Source organism: Ceratotherium simum, chromosome 8 (assembly GCF_057802395.1).
Source record: "Ceratotherium simum simum isolate JZ-2026a chromosome 8, ASM5780239v1, whole genome shotgun sequence".
In the NCBI taxonomy this organism is placed as follows: Eukaryota; Metazoa; Chordata; class Mammalia; order Perissodactyla; family Rhinocerotidae; genus Ceratotherium; species Ceratotherium simum.
In genome coordinates, this window is record NC_141907.1 from 2,571,946 (window position 1) to 2,587,924 (window position 15,979).

At 52.8% G+C, this 15,979-nt stretch overlaps 1 protein-coding gene across 5 annotated transcripts in view; it reads left to right on the forward strand.

Annotated features, from left to right (window-relative positions):
* Nucleotides 1-14,091, forward strand: part of HTT (huntingtin) — a 158,067-nt gene extending 143,976 nt beyond the window's left edge. For 4 of the 5 annotated variants that reach the window (XM_087434841.1, XM_004432334.3, XM_087434843.1 and 1 more), the window contains 11 exons: nucleotides 765-847; nucleotides 3,086-3,216; nucleotides 3,348-3,477; nucleotides 5,604-5,759; nucleotides 8,394-8,584; nucleotides 8,869-8,983; nucleotides 9,147-9,360; nucleotides 9,790-9,895; nucleotides 11,716-11,878; nucleotides 12,114-12,274; nucleotides 13,236-14,091. In XM_087434841.1, coding sequence (XP_087290967.1) covers nucleotides 765-847; nucleotides 3,086-3,216; nucleotides 3,348-3,477; nucleotides 5,604-5,759; nucleotides 8,394-8,584; nucleotides 8,869-8,983; nucleotides 9,147-9,360; nucleotides 9,790-9,895; nucleotides 11,716-11,878; nucleotides 12,114-12,274; nucleotides 13,236-13,449 — 1,664 coding nt within the window. In that variant the 3' untranslated portion in view covers nucleotides 13,450-14,091. Of the gene's footprint in view, nucleotides 1-764; nucleotides 848-3,085; nucleotides 3,217-3,347; nucleotides 3,478-3,777; nucleotides 4,537-5,603; nucleotides 5,760-8,393; nucleotides 8,585-8,868; nucleotides 8,984-9,146; nucleotides 9,361-9,789; nucleotides 9,896-11,715; nucleotides 11,879-12,113; nucleotides 12,275-13,235 lie in introns of those variants that run through there. The other variant, XM_087434844.1, reaches the window with a different exon arrangement.
* Nucleotides 14,092-15,979: the final 1,888 nt, after the last annotated feature.

A 15,979-nucleotide genomic window follows, 5' to 3' on the forward strand; every position in this document is an offset into this window, starting at 1 on the left:
TGTTAGATCCTGTAAGTTTAATCATCTTGAAAGCTTTACCTGGAAAAGATTCCATATGGAAGTGCAGTGTGTTATACACCCCCGAACATTTACTAGGGCATTAAAGTAAACTGAGGACTGTGAACTTGAATGGCCATGGATCCTTGGAAGAGCTTATGGCCAATAGGAGAGAGGAGAAGGACGTGGCATCTCTAACTAGCGTGGAAGGCAGAAGAGAGTAGGTGCCGGGACAGGTGGAGGCAGACGGCTCCAGAAGCTCCGAGGAGAGCAGATGCTTCTGGGGGGCCAGTTGGGGAAGCCTCATGGAAGAGGGCATGTTGATGCTAGATCTGGCAAAGGATTAACTAGGGGCCTTTCAGCTGGGGAGCTGGAGGTGGGGGGGATGCCCAGTGGAAGGAAGGGAGGGGGGTCATTGGTCTGGAGCATGGAGAGTATGAAAGGTGGTGAGGGGTTTCTGAGGAAGATGGCTTGAGTGGGGGCGTCCCCGTACACCCTGCTCTTGGTGGGCTCAGCAGCACGGCTCAGGTACCAAGGCAGTGTCTCAGGAGTTACTGTTTTATTATGGAGAAAAAGTGATAGTCCAGCTTTGCCCCACAGGCCCTGCCAGCTTAAGAGGTTATAAAGTGACAGAGAAAACCCCAGAGACCCTCAGGGCTCTGCAGTGCTGTGCTGTCCCGCCAGTGGCATGGGTGGAGTGGCTCGGGGTAGGCGGCTGCTGTGCAGGCTCTGCACAGGGTGGCGCTCATGGTGATGTTGCTTCACAGGTGCCCTCATCAGCCACGACAAGCTTCTGCTGCAGATCAACCCCGAGCGGGAGCTGGGGAACATGAGCTATAAGCTCGGTCAGGTCAGTCACGCCTGCTCCTCACGTTCAGGGCAACTTCCTTCGGTTTTCCTTGGTCTCTGTTGTCTGTCTTCAGATTTTGGCCAGTCAACGTCTGAAAGAAAAGTTAAAAGCTTTTTTTAAATAAAAGAAAGGTCTGCTTTTAGTTGCTTTTAGTTATGTTCTTTATTCCAAGAAGGATGTAAGATGTTTTATGTATGTAATGATATCAATGTGTATGAATATAGCCAGATAATATGAGTTAGACTCAGATGAGAAAGATGAGACAGAGAAGGACAAGTGTCCAGCACATCAAACGGAGTTAGAGGAGAGTGGCTTGGGTGAGTGAATGCAGAGAATGGCTCTTGCTCTGATGGGCCACAGATTTGGCCACAAGTGTCCCAGCTTCCAGCTCAGAAGGAAGCCCGGTCACACAGCCCAGTGTGGCGGATGGACCGGCTCTGGGTGCCAGGTCAACCGCTTACTGGGTAGGTCACATTGAACTGTGCTTCTTCATCAGAAAAATGTGGACAGTCATGCATATGATAGTACAGGTTGAGGGCTCTGAGGGTGGGGTTTGAGGATGGTGGCGCAGGCCGTGGAGCCGTGAGGCGGGGTGTGAGGATGGTGGCGCAGGAGTGGTGGGGGAGGGGGAATGACACATGAGTGCTGGGAGGAGGGGACTCAGTGTTGGCAACCTTGAAGACTGCTCTCTTCACTGCTGAGTTTTTCCTCTGAACATGTCGCTGGTTTACTTAGAAAGCAATTATGAAAAACAATTTTCTTTTTAGCTTTTGTTTCATAAGAAATTGGTCAGAAGAGCATTTGGGGTAATTGTTAGTTCTGAGGCTTCCTCATAAGCTCCAGGCGGCAGCCTTTGCAGCAGAGCCCCCAGGACCACAATGGTGTCCCCCGCTCTGTCCCGCTCTCTCTCGCACAGCATTCTTCTGTGAGTTAGAAGCCACAGACAGGCTCTCTCATTCTTTGTCCTTTGCAGAGGAGTTTCCACCCCTGAGATAAGTCAAAATGGTCATTAGAATTCGATGTCATTTCTGTGGAAGTGTTTCTGAGGGCAGGCTGTGAGTGAGAAGCCTGGGGCTTGCTGGGCGGCACTTGGCTTTGTTCTGGGGTCACTGGCATTTGCCCAACTGCATCCTTCCTTCAGTGTCGGCGTCCACACCTCACCACTGAGAACCGAATGTAGCGAGGTTACAGTGGGGCTAAGATGTGACTGCACCCCTGCCCCATCTGGGATGTCTGCCGGCTCCCAAATCCCTCTGTGCTGAGCCACCACTGGTGGTGGGGAGAGGGGGTCGGGGTGGGGAGTGAGGGGAGCAGAGGGACTACTCTTTTCCAGTCTGAAGATTGCTTTTAGGGATTCACAGTTTATCTTCTGTCTGTGGCAGGCCTTCTGGCAGCTGCCTCCAGCCTGCCTGCCTGCTGCCAGTTCCACTGAGGGTGGTGGGATGTGAGAGAGAAATGGCTGTTTGTGCAGAGCAGGAGTTGGGACTAGCATCACCGACGATGGAAAACAGCTTTATGTGGGAATGCAGCCCACGGCCACTTGTTTCCTCACTTGGCAGTGCGAGGCTCCGTGCTGAGTGCTCGAGGAATTCCACGGGAACAGGCACGTGGGAAGCCGAGTGGTCGTTGCGAGGGAGCGTGGTCGTTTGGGCTGGGCGTGGGCAGGAGAGTGGCAGAGGGATTAACTCCTGTTCCCAGCACCGCTCCGCCCCCCCTGGTGGATTCTCCCTGCAGGCTTCCCAAATTCCGCCTACCCTGCCATCTCCAGAATAAGCACATCATCCCTTTTGCATTTGTAGGGGGCTTTTTTTAAGTAATTCAGAAAAATGGGGTTTACCACAAATGACTACCAGAGAGGGAGGACCAGTTTTGAAAAGAAATCCCATGTTCTGGTTCCATTTTTTGCCAGGACTTCATTCACATGTCCCTTAGGAGCTAAGGTGTCCTTTCTTAGAGACTTTTTCCTTCATCCCTCCTCAGCCTGGGGTTGACCACCCCTCATACCAGTTCGTTAATCCTGAAGGCAGAGCTTTCCGGCCATGCTCTAGCCCCCGCCCCCAACTCTGTGGGTCCTCTCTCCCTCTGCCCATAAGCTGGTGGGTCTGAATGAGCCCTGCTAAGTGACAGGAGTCTGCTCACTTCAGAGGACCTGGGCCACAGCTGCAGCTCTGTACCCTTACCTCCAGGAGCCTGTTGCCTGGCCCGAGCATTGAACCAAGTGCCTTGTGTTTGTTGAAGGTGTCCATCCACTCTGTGTGGCTGGGGAACAACATCACACCCCTGAGAGAGGAGGAGTGGGACGAGGAGGAGGAGGAGGAGGCTGATGTCCCTGCACCTTCGTCGGCACCCACATCTCCAGTCAACTCCAGGTCTCCCGTCTGCCTTTGTTTTAAAGCAATTTACGATTTTTTACTAGTCATTTGATTTCTTTGGGGTGCCTCTTGAAATGAACTTCTCATCTTGTGCACGGGAAAAATTATCCATCTTGCATACTCTGCAGGAAACACCGGGCTGGGGTTGATATCCACTCCTGTTCGCAGTTTTTGCTTGAATTGTACAGTCGCTGGATCCTGCCGTCCAGTTCAGCCAGAAGGACCCCCATTATCCTGATCAGTGAAGTGGTTCGATCTGTAAGTTTGCCCTCCCCTTTCCCCTTGTGTGTGCACAGTACTCATACAGGTACACATACACGTGCACACACACATGCACATGCTCCCCCACCCCCCATAGGAACCTATGAAGGACCTCGTAGAGATTCACAGATCCAGGATGATAAAGCAGTATTTCTCGAACCAGTGAAGAAACCGTTTTTCACATTTCCAATCCATGGGGGAATGATCTCTTAAGAACAGTAAAAGTGTCATGGAAATGTCATGTTGCTATCAGAGTTCTAAAGGCTCCCCTTCCTTTTCCATACGTATCTCCTCCAGGGCCTGCGACAGACGGTCCCAGGATCATGGACCCCGCTTTGAGAAGCACCGATTTAGAGCTCCTTCTCAAAGTATTGGTCTCAGGATTTGTTTACGTTCTTCAAATTAATGGGGACCCCAAAGAGTGTTTGTTATGTGGGTTGTATCTATTGGTATTTACACTATTGGAAATTAAATCTGAGTAGTTTTAAAAATAGTTACTTATTAAATGCTAGCTTATCATTTCTGCCTCATCTTAGTTAGTTATCCAGCAAGAAGAAATGAGGATGAAATTCCAGCAAGAAGAAATGAACAGGGGCCAGCCTGGTGGCGTAGTGGTTAAGTTCCACTTTGGCGGCCCGAGGTTTGCAGGTTTGGATCCCAGGCGCAGGCCTACATACCACTCATCAAGCCATGCTGTGGCGGTGTCCCACATACAAAATAGAGGAGACTGGCACAGATGTTAGCTCAGGGACAGTCTTCCTCAAACAAAAAAAAGAAGATTGGCAACAGATGTTAGCTCATGGCCAATCTTCCTCACCAAAAAAAAAAAAGAAGAAGAAAAAATGAACAAAAAGTTGGAGCTGAAGACCTTAAGTGCTTGCTTTCTGCTCTTTGACCAGATAAATAGAAGCTTCTGCATTATCTATGCAGCATGGGACTTTTATTATTTTTACCTAAAGACGTCTCTTTTTGATAATGACAAACGTATTTTTTTTCCTAAAAAGCCTGGTTTTTCTCAATACCCTTAAAAGTTTTTAAATTGTTTCATATCTGGTCAAGTTGAAATTTTTAAGAACTTCATTTTTAATTTGTAATAAAGTTTACAACTTGATCTTTTTCAAAAAAGTCAACAAATTATAAGCACCATTAATAAAGGTCTTAAATTTAAAAAAGAAGTTACTTATTAATCTATTTAAAATAACAGTAATGATAATTTTTATTTTAAAATAGCAAATTTTTTTTAATTAGTGAGAAGAGCCTTATTTCACATTTTGGCAAATCTCTTTAATGTCTGGCTTATTGGAAGACAGACACATTCTCATATCTGCTCTGCATTCAGTCTGTTAATATCAGGTAACTTCTAGAAAACACCACCACACAGTTGGAGGAGAACAGGAGTGAAAGGGCAAATAAGGTCTTAGTGTTCTTGTGGAAATAGTTTTGACCTCGTGAAGCCCTGAAAGGCTCCCAGGTACCCCACATGTCCGCCTTAAGAGCTGCTGATGTAGACAATTTGCCGACTCCTCCTGGCTGAGTCGGTCACACTCACCTGTGGCCTCTGAGGAAGGCCAACCACAACCTTCCCACATGCTGCTAACGAACAGGGGCCTTCACGCCTAGTTGACATTCATTTTTAGGTGTAATGTGAAGAACTGAACAGTAGGGAACTAAACATCTTTGGGAGACAAAAAGAATTATTGCCAAAGCGTTTATTTGTGAAACGATTGCCCGTTCCTCTATCCAGGGCTTTTGAGAGCCTGTCCCCTTGCGCTGTGGGGAGGGCCTGGTATTTGAAAAAGCCCACGTAGAGCTTTTCAGTGGCGCCTGCCACGGAGGCTTGTTCCCACACAGGTCGGGACTGAGATCAGGTGCCACCTCTTGCAGTGTGGCTTTGCAGAGGCATTTTTAAGAAGACGTCCAGTGACCAGTTTGTCTTCATGTTACATGTTTACACTGTATTTTAGGTTTCCAGGTGTTTCTTGATTTCTTTTCCCAGTCAGGGCTCCTGTTGATTCCTACACTTTATTGTCTCTCGGATGTTAGAACGTGTGTTTTGGACTAGGTTGCTTGCTTTCCTGATGGTGTAACTCCTCGCCTCCTGTCCAAATGTTCTGTGTCTCTAGCTTCTAGTGGTCTCAGACTTGTTCACTGAACGCAACCAGTTTGAGATGATGTATCTGACGCTGACAGAGCTGCGGAGGGTGCACCCTTCAGAAGACGAGATTCTCGTTCAGTACCTGGTGCCTGCCACCTGTAAGGCGGCCGCCGTCCTCGGAATGGTAAGTGAGAGGTGGTGCGGAGGCAGCCTTGTGTTGGCCACGTGTTGTGGGTGAAGCCTCAGCCTTGGAAGGTCCATCCTGAACTTCCACAGCCAACATAAGTTGGGAGGATTCGGTTAATGTCGGTGCTTTTCCACAGGTCACCATGGAGCGTGTTGTGGTGGGCAAGCCTCGGTTTGGGGCTCCTGTACCCCTTTTTCCTTCACGTTGTCATGGTGGCCCGTCCCCACAGGAGCTTGGGTTTGTGGGTGGTGGAAGCGTGACTGACTCCTCCTCCACAGCAGCCCCCCACTCTCTTCTCTGATGTACTGCAGACCTCTGTGCTTCCTGGGGACAGTTTGTCACAGTAACCCTGCATTTCTGCCCCCAAAGTCTGGATACTGTAGTCTGTTCTTAGCTTGAGGGCAGACGGCTGCTGCTTCTGAGTGCTTCCTTCTTCTGCCTCAGTTGATCGGGACTGAGCAGTGCAGCGCCACACCCGTTCTCTATGCGAACACCACCACACAGCATTTCCTCAGCAGACATTACGTTGACACGTGAAAGTACTTATATGTGGGCCCGGCCATTTGTCGAGCACATTAAAGGATGTCAGCTCTGCTGTTAGAGAAAAATAACTCGACTCCACAGTGTGCAGAACTGGTACCTGTTTGCTCTTTGCCATGTAGTGTCAGCCAGTAGTCGTGGTGTTTTTTACTCAAGCGTCTCCTGAATCCATCTTTGTGATGACAATAGAGACTCATTCATGCAACAAACGCTGAGTGGCTGCCATGTGCTGGGCATTTGGGACCATTGGTGAGTGATGTGGTGGGGCCTGCCCTGGCCCACCTCTCCCACGTCCCATACTCAGTTTTGGCTGTCCTAACAGTGACAATAATACTGTGCGCCACTGCAGCAGCCACTAGCGTTTGCAGAGCCCTTCCTCCTGCACTTGTACACGGCCCTCTTCACAGTCTGACGAAGGCAAGGCCCATTCTTATCCGTTTTACAACCGAGGAGGCTGAGGCCAGGGGATTGGCCAACTTGCTCCAGGTCACACAGGACATGGCAGAGCTGGGGTGTGAGTCCTTGTCTGTGACCCAGAGTCCTGACTCACCCCTTTCCCAACTGTGCTCATCTATAGAATTTGTCCTTCCGAACCAAGGCTCCAGAGCAGGTATCATCCATCCTGGGTGGCCTGCAGCCCTGGTGCTACCATCTAGGGAGCAGAAACAGTGAGTCCGTTGGCTTTCCTTCTGTGAGCACATCTCTTCAAAGTGTACACCCTCTGGGTGTTGAGAGACATGCAAAGACAGCTAGACTTGGAGGGGTCCTTTTGTTTTTGTGGGAATTTTCGGCTACTGTGTTCATTTTCATTGTAATTGTGTTTTTGTGCTCAGGCCCAGATTCCCCTAGGCAAATGTTGTGTTGTCAGTAAATCAAATAAGTAATAATCATTTTTTAAGAAGATCCTAAGGCAAGATGACGCATGAACACAGACTCCCCAGTCCTGAGGAGTCTTTTGTGAAGGGCGCTTTTCCTGCAGGGCATCGTCTTTTGTGAAGGTCGTGGCATGCATGCAAATAGTAGTGCAGGCAGTAGCATTCCGAAGCTTGCCTTTTCCTTCGGAGATATTTACCCAATGTTGTGAAATCTGCCTCCCTCACAGCAGATCCTGTGGTGTGTTTTCAGAGGTGGGGAACTGGAGCATGGGTGGGAGCAGTCCTTAAGAAGGTGCCACACAGCTCTGTGGTATGGGGCAGGAGGAGGAGAAAGTCCTCAGCAGAGTGTCACCCCTCAGCCAGACTGCAGGGACAGAGTCCCTGTGGCGGGTCTCATGGCTAGACGGCAAGGAGCAGCACAAGCCGTCCACTGGCAGGGTCGCCCCTCCCTGGGTGGGATGGCCTATAAAATGCAGCAGTTGCTGCCGCCTCTGCCCTGCGAAGGTCTCTTCCCTGACAGAGTGAATCTTAGGTGAAGAACGTGGTGCTGAGTGTTAGATTTCTACTTAACTCCATCATGTTTAGGATGCTAAATGAAATTGATAACATTCTGGTCCAAGTTAGTATAGACTAGTGTTGGGGGTCCCCAAGACCACCCCCGAGTTTTTGCTAGGAGGACTCAAGGGGCTCACATATACTCATGGCTATGATTTATCACAGTGAAAAGATACAAAATGAAGTTAGCAAAGGGATAAAGCAAGTTAGGTGAAGTCCAGTGGAAACAGGTGCCAGCTTCCAGGATCTTCTCCTGTGGCATCACAGGGGTTGTGCTCAGTTCCCCCTGCAGCACGTTGTGACAACGCGTGTGGCGTGCTGTCCACCAGGGAAGCCCGTCAGAGGCTCAGAACCAGGGCTTTCTTTGGGGGCTGGTCCCGTGGGTCCCTGTGCCTGGCACGTACCCAGCTCTGGACCCCCAGGAGGAAAGGGGCGTCAGCACAGACCGCACTGTTTGTTAGGGTGCTGGGAACCCTCCCGACATGCAGGCTCCCGGACGCCAGCCAAGGGCCAGGCCCGTACAGGCCTCTCAGGGCCCGGCCGTCAGGCTGCGGTCAGAGCTCTTCCACATGCTGCGTCTGCCGTAATGTGAGGTCAGCCCCTTCTTGGCCTCTCCCTTTCCATCGTGGAGCTAGTCTCTGCTTCCATACCTGTGCTCTAGGACAAGGCCGTGGCAGAACCAGTCAGCCGGCTGCTGGAGAGCACGCTCAGGAGCAGCCATCTGCCCAGCAAGATTGGGGCCCTGCACGGCGTTCTCTACGTGCTGGAGTGTGACCTCCTGGACGACACCGCAAAGCAGCTCATCCCAGTCATCAGCGACTATCTCCTCTCCAACCTCAAAGGAGTAGCCCAGTGAGTGGAGCTGGCCGGGGCCTCCCACTTCTGTCTTCCTCCAGGGCTTTTGTCTGGCCAAGGGTGGGGGGGCTTGGAATGGGCTGTGAGAAGAGTGACGTTACATTTCAAAGTGTATGTCAGACCCTGGCCAGATTGTGGGCAGGGGTCAGCGGGAACCCAGGCAGGTACCCTTCTCATGGAGATGGTGACTAAGGTCACTGTGACACCAGGACACTACACGCTGTCTGGTTGGAGTGGCCTGCTCTGTGTGGCTAAGCTTGGCTGTCGTCTCATGTTTTCAGCTGCGTGAACATTCACAGCCAACAGCACGTGCTGGTGATGTGTGCCACTGCCTTCTACCTGATTGAGAACTATCCTCTGGATGTAGGGCCAGAATTCTCTGCATCAGTAATACAGGTGAGCGGCCGCTGGGTGTCTTCCTCTAGAAACGAGACTGGGCGTCCATGCCTTTTCACCCGTGAGATGGTATCATTGGGTCCGTTGTGATTTGGGTGAAGAAGCACAAGCGATGGGAGGCCTGAAATGGTTCTTTGACTCGGAAGTCTTCCTTCTTGTTCAGATGTGTGGAGTGATGCTGTCTGGAAGTGAGGAGTCCACTCCATCCATCATTTACCACTGCGTCCTGAGGGGCCTGGAGCGCCTCCTGCTCTCCGAGCAGCTCTCCCGGTTGGACACAGAATCCCTGGTCAAGCTGAGTGTGGACAGAGTGAACGTGCACAGCCCGCACCGGGCCATGGCGGCCCTGGGCCTGATGCTCACTTGCATGTACACAGGTGAGAGTGGGGCCCGTGGACTGACCCAGGCCCACCTGTGCCGGGCAAGTCAACGTGACTGAGCTCCAGACTGTACGGGTCTCCTGTCCAAGTGAGAAAGTACACTTGTTCGTGGGAGACAGACCACAGGCCCCCCCTCCAGTTCTCAAGGGAGATTCCAGAGCTTAGAGCAGAGGGTGACTGGCTCAAGGTCACATCGCTGTGCAGGTGTCAGAACCAAGCCTGGGGAGCAGGTCTGTGGACTGACCGCTGCATCCCGTGCAGCTGACCTGGGCTGGGCCCAGGGCTGCTAGGGGCTCTAGGGGCTCATGTCACCTGGTTTCACATCATCTCTAGGAAGTCATTGAACTCCTGTGTGAGTTCAAAGCACTATCTATAAAGCCTGTCCAGTTTTCCAAATTAAGTAACTACTAAACAATTTTGTTTCAGGGAAGGAGAAAATCAGTCCGGGCAGAACCTCAGACCCCAGCCCTGCCACCCCAGACAGCGAGTCAGTGATCGTGGCTATGGAGCGTGTGTCTGTTCTTTTTGATAGGTAAGAAATGAAGGCTGCCTTTGCCTTGAACTGCCCTGGAACTTGCGCCGGGAGCGGCTGCCTTCACGAGAGTGTATCTGTCTGCCTCTCGGTGCCGCCACTGTGGTCCTGCCAGTGCTTCCCGCTTGTGCCCTGACCATGCACGCGCGTCCTCAGGGCTCTGTGTGAGAGGGCGGGCCTCGGGCCCCAGCACCGAGGAGAGTGCAGTTGACCAGCTGCAAGGCCATTGCAGTGCTTGCCCCTCTCTCCTGAAGGCGGGGCAGTACCCAGCAGCGTGGTGGTTTGGGAGGGGTTCATTAAGGAGACGGCTGGAGGGCTGGGCATGGAGCCCTTACCAGTGGCAGAAACGTTCATCAGACACTGCTGCCTTTGTGGGAGAGGGGACCCCCTCCTCCCCAGTCAAAGCAGGCTCACATGTGTACCCTCCAGGGCCATGGGAGCAGCACAGCCTTTGAGCAGCATTAGAAACGGCTTTAAGAAGAGTCTTCGGGAGACCTTGGTGAAGGTGTTTAAACAGCAAACAGAAGCATCTCTGAGAGACCATGATTAACCCCTGCCTCCCCACACTCTGTTCACTTGTGTCTAGAATTGGCTCTGCTTGCCAGTTCTGCAAAATGGGTTAGGCGCTGTGTTGGGCTTTTTCTCCAGGGCAGGGTGCTAAGTTTTGCCCCAGGCCTCTCAGTCCAGGTGACATGATGTGTCTGTGGTCTGGGGAGGCCGGATCTGCACCGCCTGGCCTATCATCTCCAGTCAACGGGAAGCCATTGGGATTTTCACAAGAGCACACTGGGCAGGACTTTCCCTGTGTCCGCTCTGGCCAGATGAGGTGTTCTGGAAAGCCGAGCATATGTGGTCTGTTTCCCACGTTGCTTCCATTTCTCGCACATTCATCTAGCCGCACCATAGCCAGGTGGTGGGCACGGGCCCACGCTCAGGTCCCTGTCCTCAAGAGCTCACATGCCAGTGCTGACAAAACAAACATGTCAGCGATGCCATGCAAGCATTCAGCTTGACCACTCTGCAAATACGAGGGGGACACTGGGCTGACAGAGGATAACTCGGCTGCGGATGTCGTCTAGAGTAGCAGCCTTACCCACACTGGGCAACAGCTGGCATCTGTAAGCTGGTGGGTCCGGGCACACCTGGAAGGAGGCTTGGGACCAGTTTCTGGGTCACTTCCGGTGCTTTTTAGTTATATACGTCTTTGCTATGTGTGCTGATAGGAAGTAGCATGCATGATGGCTCTCTTCTATCATCTAGAAGGACACTGCTTGGTGCACATTATAGGATCTGCTGAGGGAGGAATCAACAGGGGAGCATATGGGGTCTGGGTTAGAAAAGAAACGTCCTAGCTGACCGTAGTGCTACAACGTCAGAACGCGGGACACTAAAAGTTCTTCATGGATGTTTGGACATGGACGAAAATGAGACGTGACGAGGACAGTGTCCTTGTTATGAGTTTTTAAATCTCTTCTGTAATGTCACAGCTCCAAACTATTTCTGCTTATTACTTTACACAACTTTAAGACCCATTTTTGGATTGTTAGACCCCACACGCTTCATCTGCAGGTCATTAGTGCCATCAACAAATTTGCGGGGGCGGGGGGTTCGCCTATTTGCTCTCACAGTGAATGTTCTAGGAACCCAGCCCAGGACCCGCTTGGAAAGCCCCTGAAGGTCCACGGCACCTCCCAGCCCTGGATCCACATCAGGCTGCCCCGAGTCATCAGCCCAGTTTCAGACAGCAGGCTTTCTGGGGGCAGGGGCAGGGAGCTGCGGGGAGGCGGGGCGAGGCTCTGATCCATGTCCCCTCCTTTTAGGATCAGGAAAGGGTTTCCCTGTGAAGCCAGAGTGGTGGCGCGGATCCTTCCTCAGTTTTTAGATGACTTCTTCCCGCCCCAGGACGTCATGAACAAAGTCATCGGAGAGTTTCTGTCCAACCAGCAGCCGTACCCGCAGTTCATGGCTACTGTAGTGTACAAGGTGAGGGGACAGGGGGCAAGGGAAGCCCCTGAGGTGGGCTGACTCCAGACCTTCCAGACTGGATGCCTTTTACCGCCTGAATGTGTTAACCTAGTGGATTTGCCAGGAAGCCCAATTCCTCCCCTTTGAAAACCAGCAACAGCTCTTTACCCAACATCGGGTGTTGGAATTGTGTTTCCCTCTCCTTCGGGCCTCTCCCCTTGGCCCTGATGATCCGGCCTCTTCTCCTTCCCAGGTTTTCCAGACTTTGCACAGCACGGGGCAGTCATCCATGGTCCGGGACTGGGTCATGCTGTCCCTCTCCAACTTTACGCAGAGGACCCCGGTTGCAATGGCCGTGTGGAGTCTCTCCTGCTTCTTCGTCAGCGCTTCCACCAGCCCGTGGGTTTCAGCGATGTATCCTTCCCTGTGTGCTGGTGCCGGGCTGGGGAACATAGCAGCTCCCTCTTGGCACTGTCCTTGCAAACTCTTCTGTCACTGTCTGCAAAAACCCTGGTGTCAAGATGACATTTACCTTAAGCCCTGAGAGAGTAAAACATTGACAAGGAAACAGAAAACAGCATGTTCACTGCACCGACTAGGACTGCCCGGGAGGCCAGGCCCGGGGTGTGGCTCTGAGGAGTGGAGGGCAGGGGGGACACAGAGGTCCCTGTGGACCTCCTCCCTATCCACTCGAGGGTTCTGTGCAGCTAGGTATGTCACTGCTGCTGCTGCTTATTGTCCTTTGTCATTGTGCCTTGTATCATCCTCTTGAGTAAAAGGCTTAAGTAAAGATCCAATTCCCACTCCAAAAATGCTGGCTGCCAAAAGGGGAAGTTCCTTTTACGTAACAAGTTCCCCTTTTGGCAGCCTTCCCCCAAGACAGACCACAGAGCCTCTGAGCAGAGGGCTGTCCTGGTGCTGACAGCAGGCCTTGCCCGGCGTGCCTGGGAGGGCCTGGGCAGGGCGGCCATGGTTCTGCCCTCACTCTGGGGGAGCAGGGCTAGCAGGAGCACCAGTTGCCAGTGCTGTGTGGGGAGCCAGGCCAGGTAAGTGCTCCTGAGAGGAACACCCTCCATGCAGGGCTCCGGCCTCCTCACAGCTCTGCCCGGCCCACTCCTGCTCCATTGGGCAGAGCCGGGCTTCCTGCTGCAGAGGGGCGGCATCCTGGGAGCCATCATAGACTCGCTGGCAAGAGCCAAGGCGGGAGGCAGCTGCTGCTGCTGTCAAGGCCCAGGTGTGCTCTGTCCGCTGCTTGGGTTAGTCTCAGGCCTTCCTGGGCCTGTATCTCAACCTGTGTCAAGGAGAGCATTCCCAGGTGGGGATGAGGAGATGCTCTCCCCTCACTTGCAGCCTTGCTCCTTAACTCCCCCACCAGCCTTCCACACGTCATCAGCAGGATGGGCAAGCTGGAACAAGTGGACGTTAACCTCTTCTGCCTGGTGGCCACGGACTTTTACAGACACCAGATAGAGGAGGAGCTGGACCGCAGGGCCTTTCAGTCTGTGTTCGAGGTGGTTGCAGCACCAGGAAACCCGTACCACCAACTGTTGACATGTTTGCGGAATGTCCACAAGGTCGCCACGTGCTGAGCACCCACACGGGGCGGCAGCAAGGCAGCACTGGACCCAGGGCCCTGCCTGCACCGGTGGTGCTAGGCACCACAGGCTCCCCCCTCACGACACCCAGTGGGGGAGTCTGGCAGTGTCCATCCTGGCCGTGTGGCAGACACGCTGTTTTGCAGGGAGGCTGTGTGCAGGGAATATATGCAGTACTATTCGGGGTTGAGCCTGAGTCCTCACAGGAAGCAAGAGCAGCTGCATTGCTAACCCTTCATGCTGTAGCTAGTATTAAAGGCTGGTTAACCAGGTGTTTATCTTCCTCCTAACGCTGTCACCAGGTTACAGCTGCTCTTGCATCTGGGACAGAAGTAAGTCCTCCGCTCTTGCAGGTTGGCCACTAGCCCCTTTTGCTGTCCCCTAGGCAGAAGGTGACGCCATCAGGCTGTTGAGAGCACTTCCCCGAGTCTCCACAGCGAGGCTCAGGAAGCCCTGAGGTGGTGGTCCCACTCCTAGCAGGCTGTGCCTGTGGTACCCAGTGTCTGGACTGAGCGTGTGGTTTGCACTGGGTGGGGTGGCTGGGAGCACGACACCCAGCACCATGCTTCCCTTTCTCTGTTTCTTCTCAGGATTTAAAATTTAATTCTATCAGTAAAGAGATTAATTTTAAGGTAACTTTCTATGCCCGTGTAAAGTATGTGCATTGCAAAGTCTGTGCTGCATGCCCAGCCTCCGTGGAAGTGGACAGGAGCTGGTCCCTCTCCCACAGTGACTCCCCGCACCCAACACCTAAGTCCTCCTTAACACGCCGACCACATTTCTGTGGCTCACTGCACCCTTTTCATGCGTTCACATTTAATCAAAATTTAGAGGAGTGTTAATGTTCAGATGTCTGTATCAGGAACTCTCTATCCAGCCCCAGTCTAAGGATTGAAAAAGTGCCCACTCAGCTGTCCCGTGTGTAGGAGATGCCTCTCCATGCCCGTTGTAGCTCCTTAGGCTCTGCCACCACCAGTGAAGGATGGCTTCCCTGGCCCTTAGCTGGGCAGGCAAGCCTGCCTGGCCATGAGCAGCCTCTGTCGAGTCCAGAGACGCTGGCTCGGACATCCTCTGCTCTCGTCCCAAGCTAGCTGGCTGGTGCTGGGGTCCACTTCCCACGTGGCCCTCCTGCATGTTGGGGCCAGATGCGTGCCTGGCCCAGCAGCCCCAAGGGTGTAATGAGCTGATTTGCGCCCCTTTTGCTCAAGAGCAAAGCTTGGTGTCCTGGGAACCGCTAGAGAAAGACCCCAGCACCTCTTTGGCCTCCTTACAGCCAAGGAGAGCACAGATCTGTGCCCACTGGACCAGTGATGGGGCTCAACCTGAAGAGGCAGGAATGAGATGGGCCAGGGCAATGACTGGACAGCCCACGGTCCCCTCAGAGCCACTGCTTATTCCCCAGGCCCAGGCCCTGGAGCAGCTGTCTGTTTCCAGGCCCACGGTAGCCAAACCATCGAATGCAAACGAGGCTTAGACCATCAGTTGACCTTGCTTAGGAGTGTGTGGGGCACTTATGGGTGAGGCTCTGCTTGCTGTCTGACCGTGGGACCCGGCCAGCACTCTGCCTCCTTGGTCCCCAGAGGCAGCCAGTCACTTGGTCACCAGCACGCTGGTCAGTTTGTCATAAGCTCAAGTGCAGTCAGGGTTTTAGGTATTTCGTATGGTGAACGGACATCATTTTGAAGCTATTTTCCAGAGTCTACAAAGGAGAAGGGGCCTTTTGGCACATGGTTAGTTACCATCACATCTGTCTGGGGGGCCTGATGTCTCCCCGCAATGCACACGGCCAGCTGCCTAGAGACCCCCAAGCTGCCCCCCACTTGCCCCAGAGCTGCTGCTTCCCTTCGGCCCTTTCTTGCTGAGGCACTTTGAGGCCAGCTGGGGCAGGCCCTGCCCACTGCCCATGCACACAAGGGAGCTGTGGCGGCCCCTCCTCAGAGCAGCCTTTGGCTTTCCCCGCCGGCCCCCAGCAGAGGCGTCACCAAGGCAGGGTGTGAAAGGTAGAAATGGGTCAGATGTCTGAGCAGGACCTTAAGGGAGGGATGCTACTGAATTTTAGTAGGAAGCAGGAAAGTCACCATTCTCCCTCATTCACTTCGGGCTCCCATTTCTCCTCCTGGCTTTTCCCATAGCCTACTAGAATGTTCGTGAACATGGGAAAGCTTTCAGGACTTTCTGCCCCCGCCCCCTGGGTTATTTCAGCGGCTCTGAGATAGATCCATCACAGGCCGGATGTTGTTCCTGGTTAGATGTTTACACTTGTGAGAAATAACACTGTGAATGTAAAATTGGGAACCCGTTCTCTTTAGGATTCCTGTCACTGGGCTCAACTGAGAGTTTAGCTGGCCTTCCCTTGTTTATGACATGACCTAAAACAGTCAGTTGTTAACGAGGGTGCTTGGAGCCCCGCTTTGGCCACAGTGCCACCCCAAAGACTTGCCTGTGCGCCCCAGAGATGGGTATGAGGTTATGAGTGACTTTACCTACGGACGAAGGTATGTGTATGTGCATATGTACATATCTA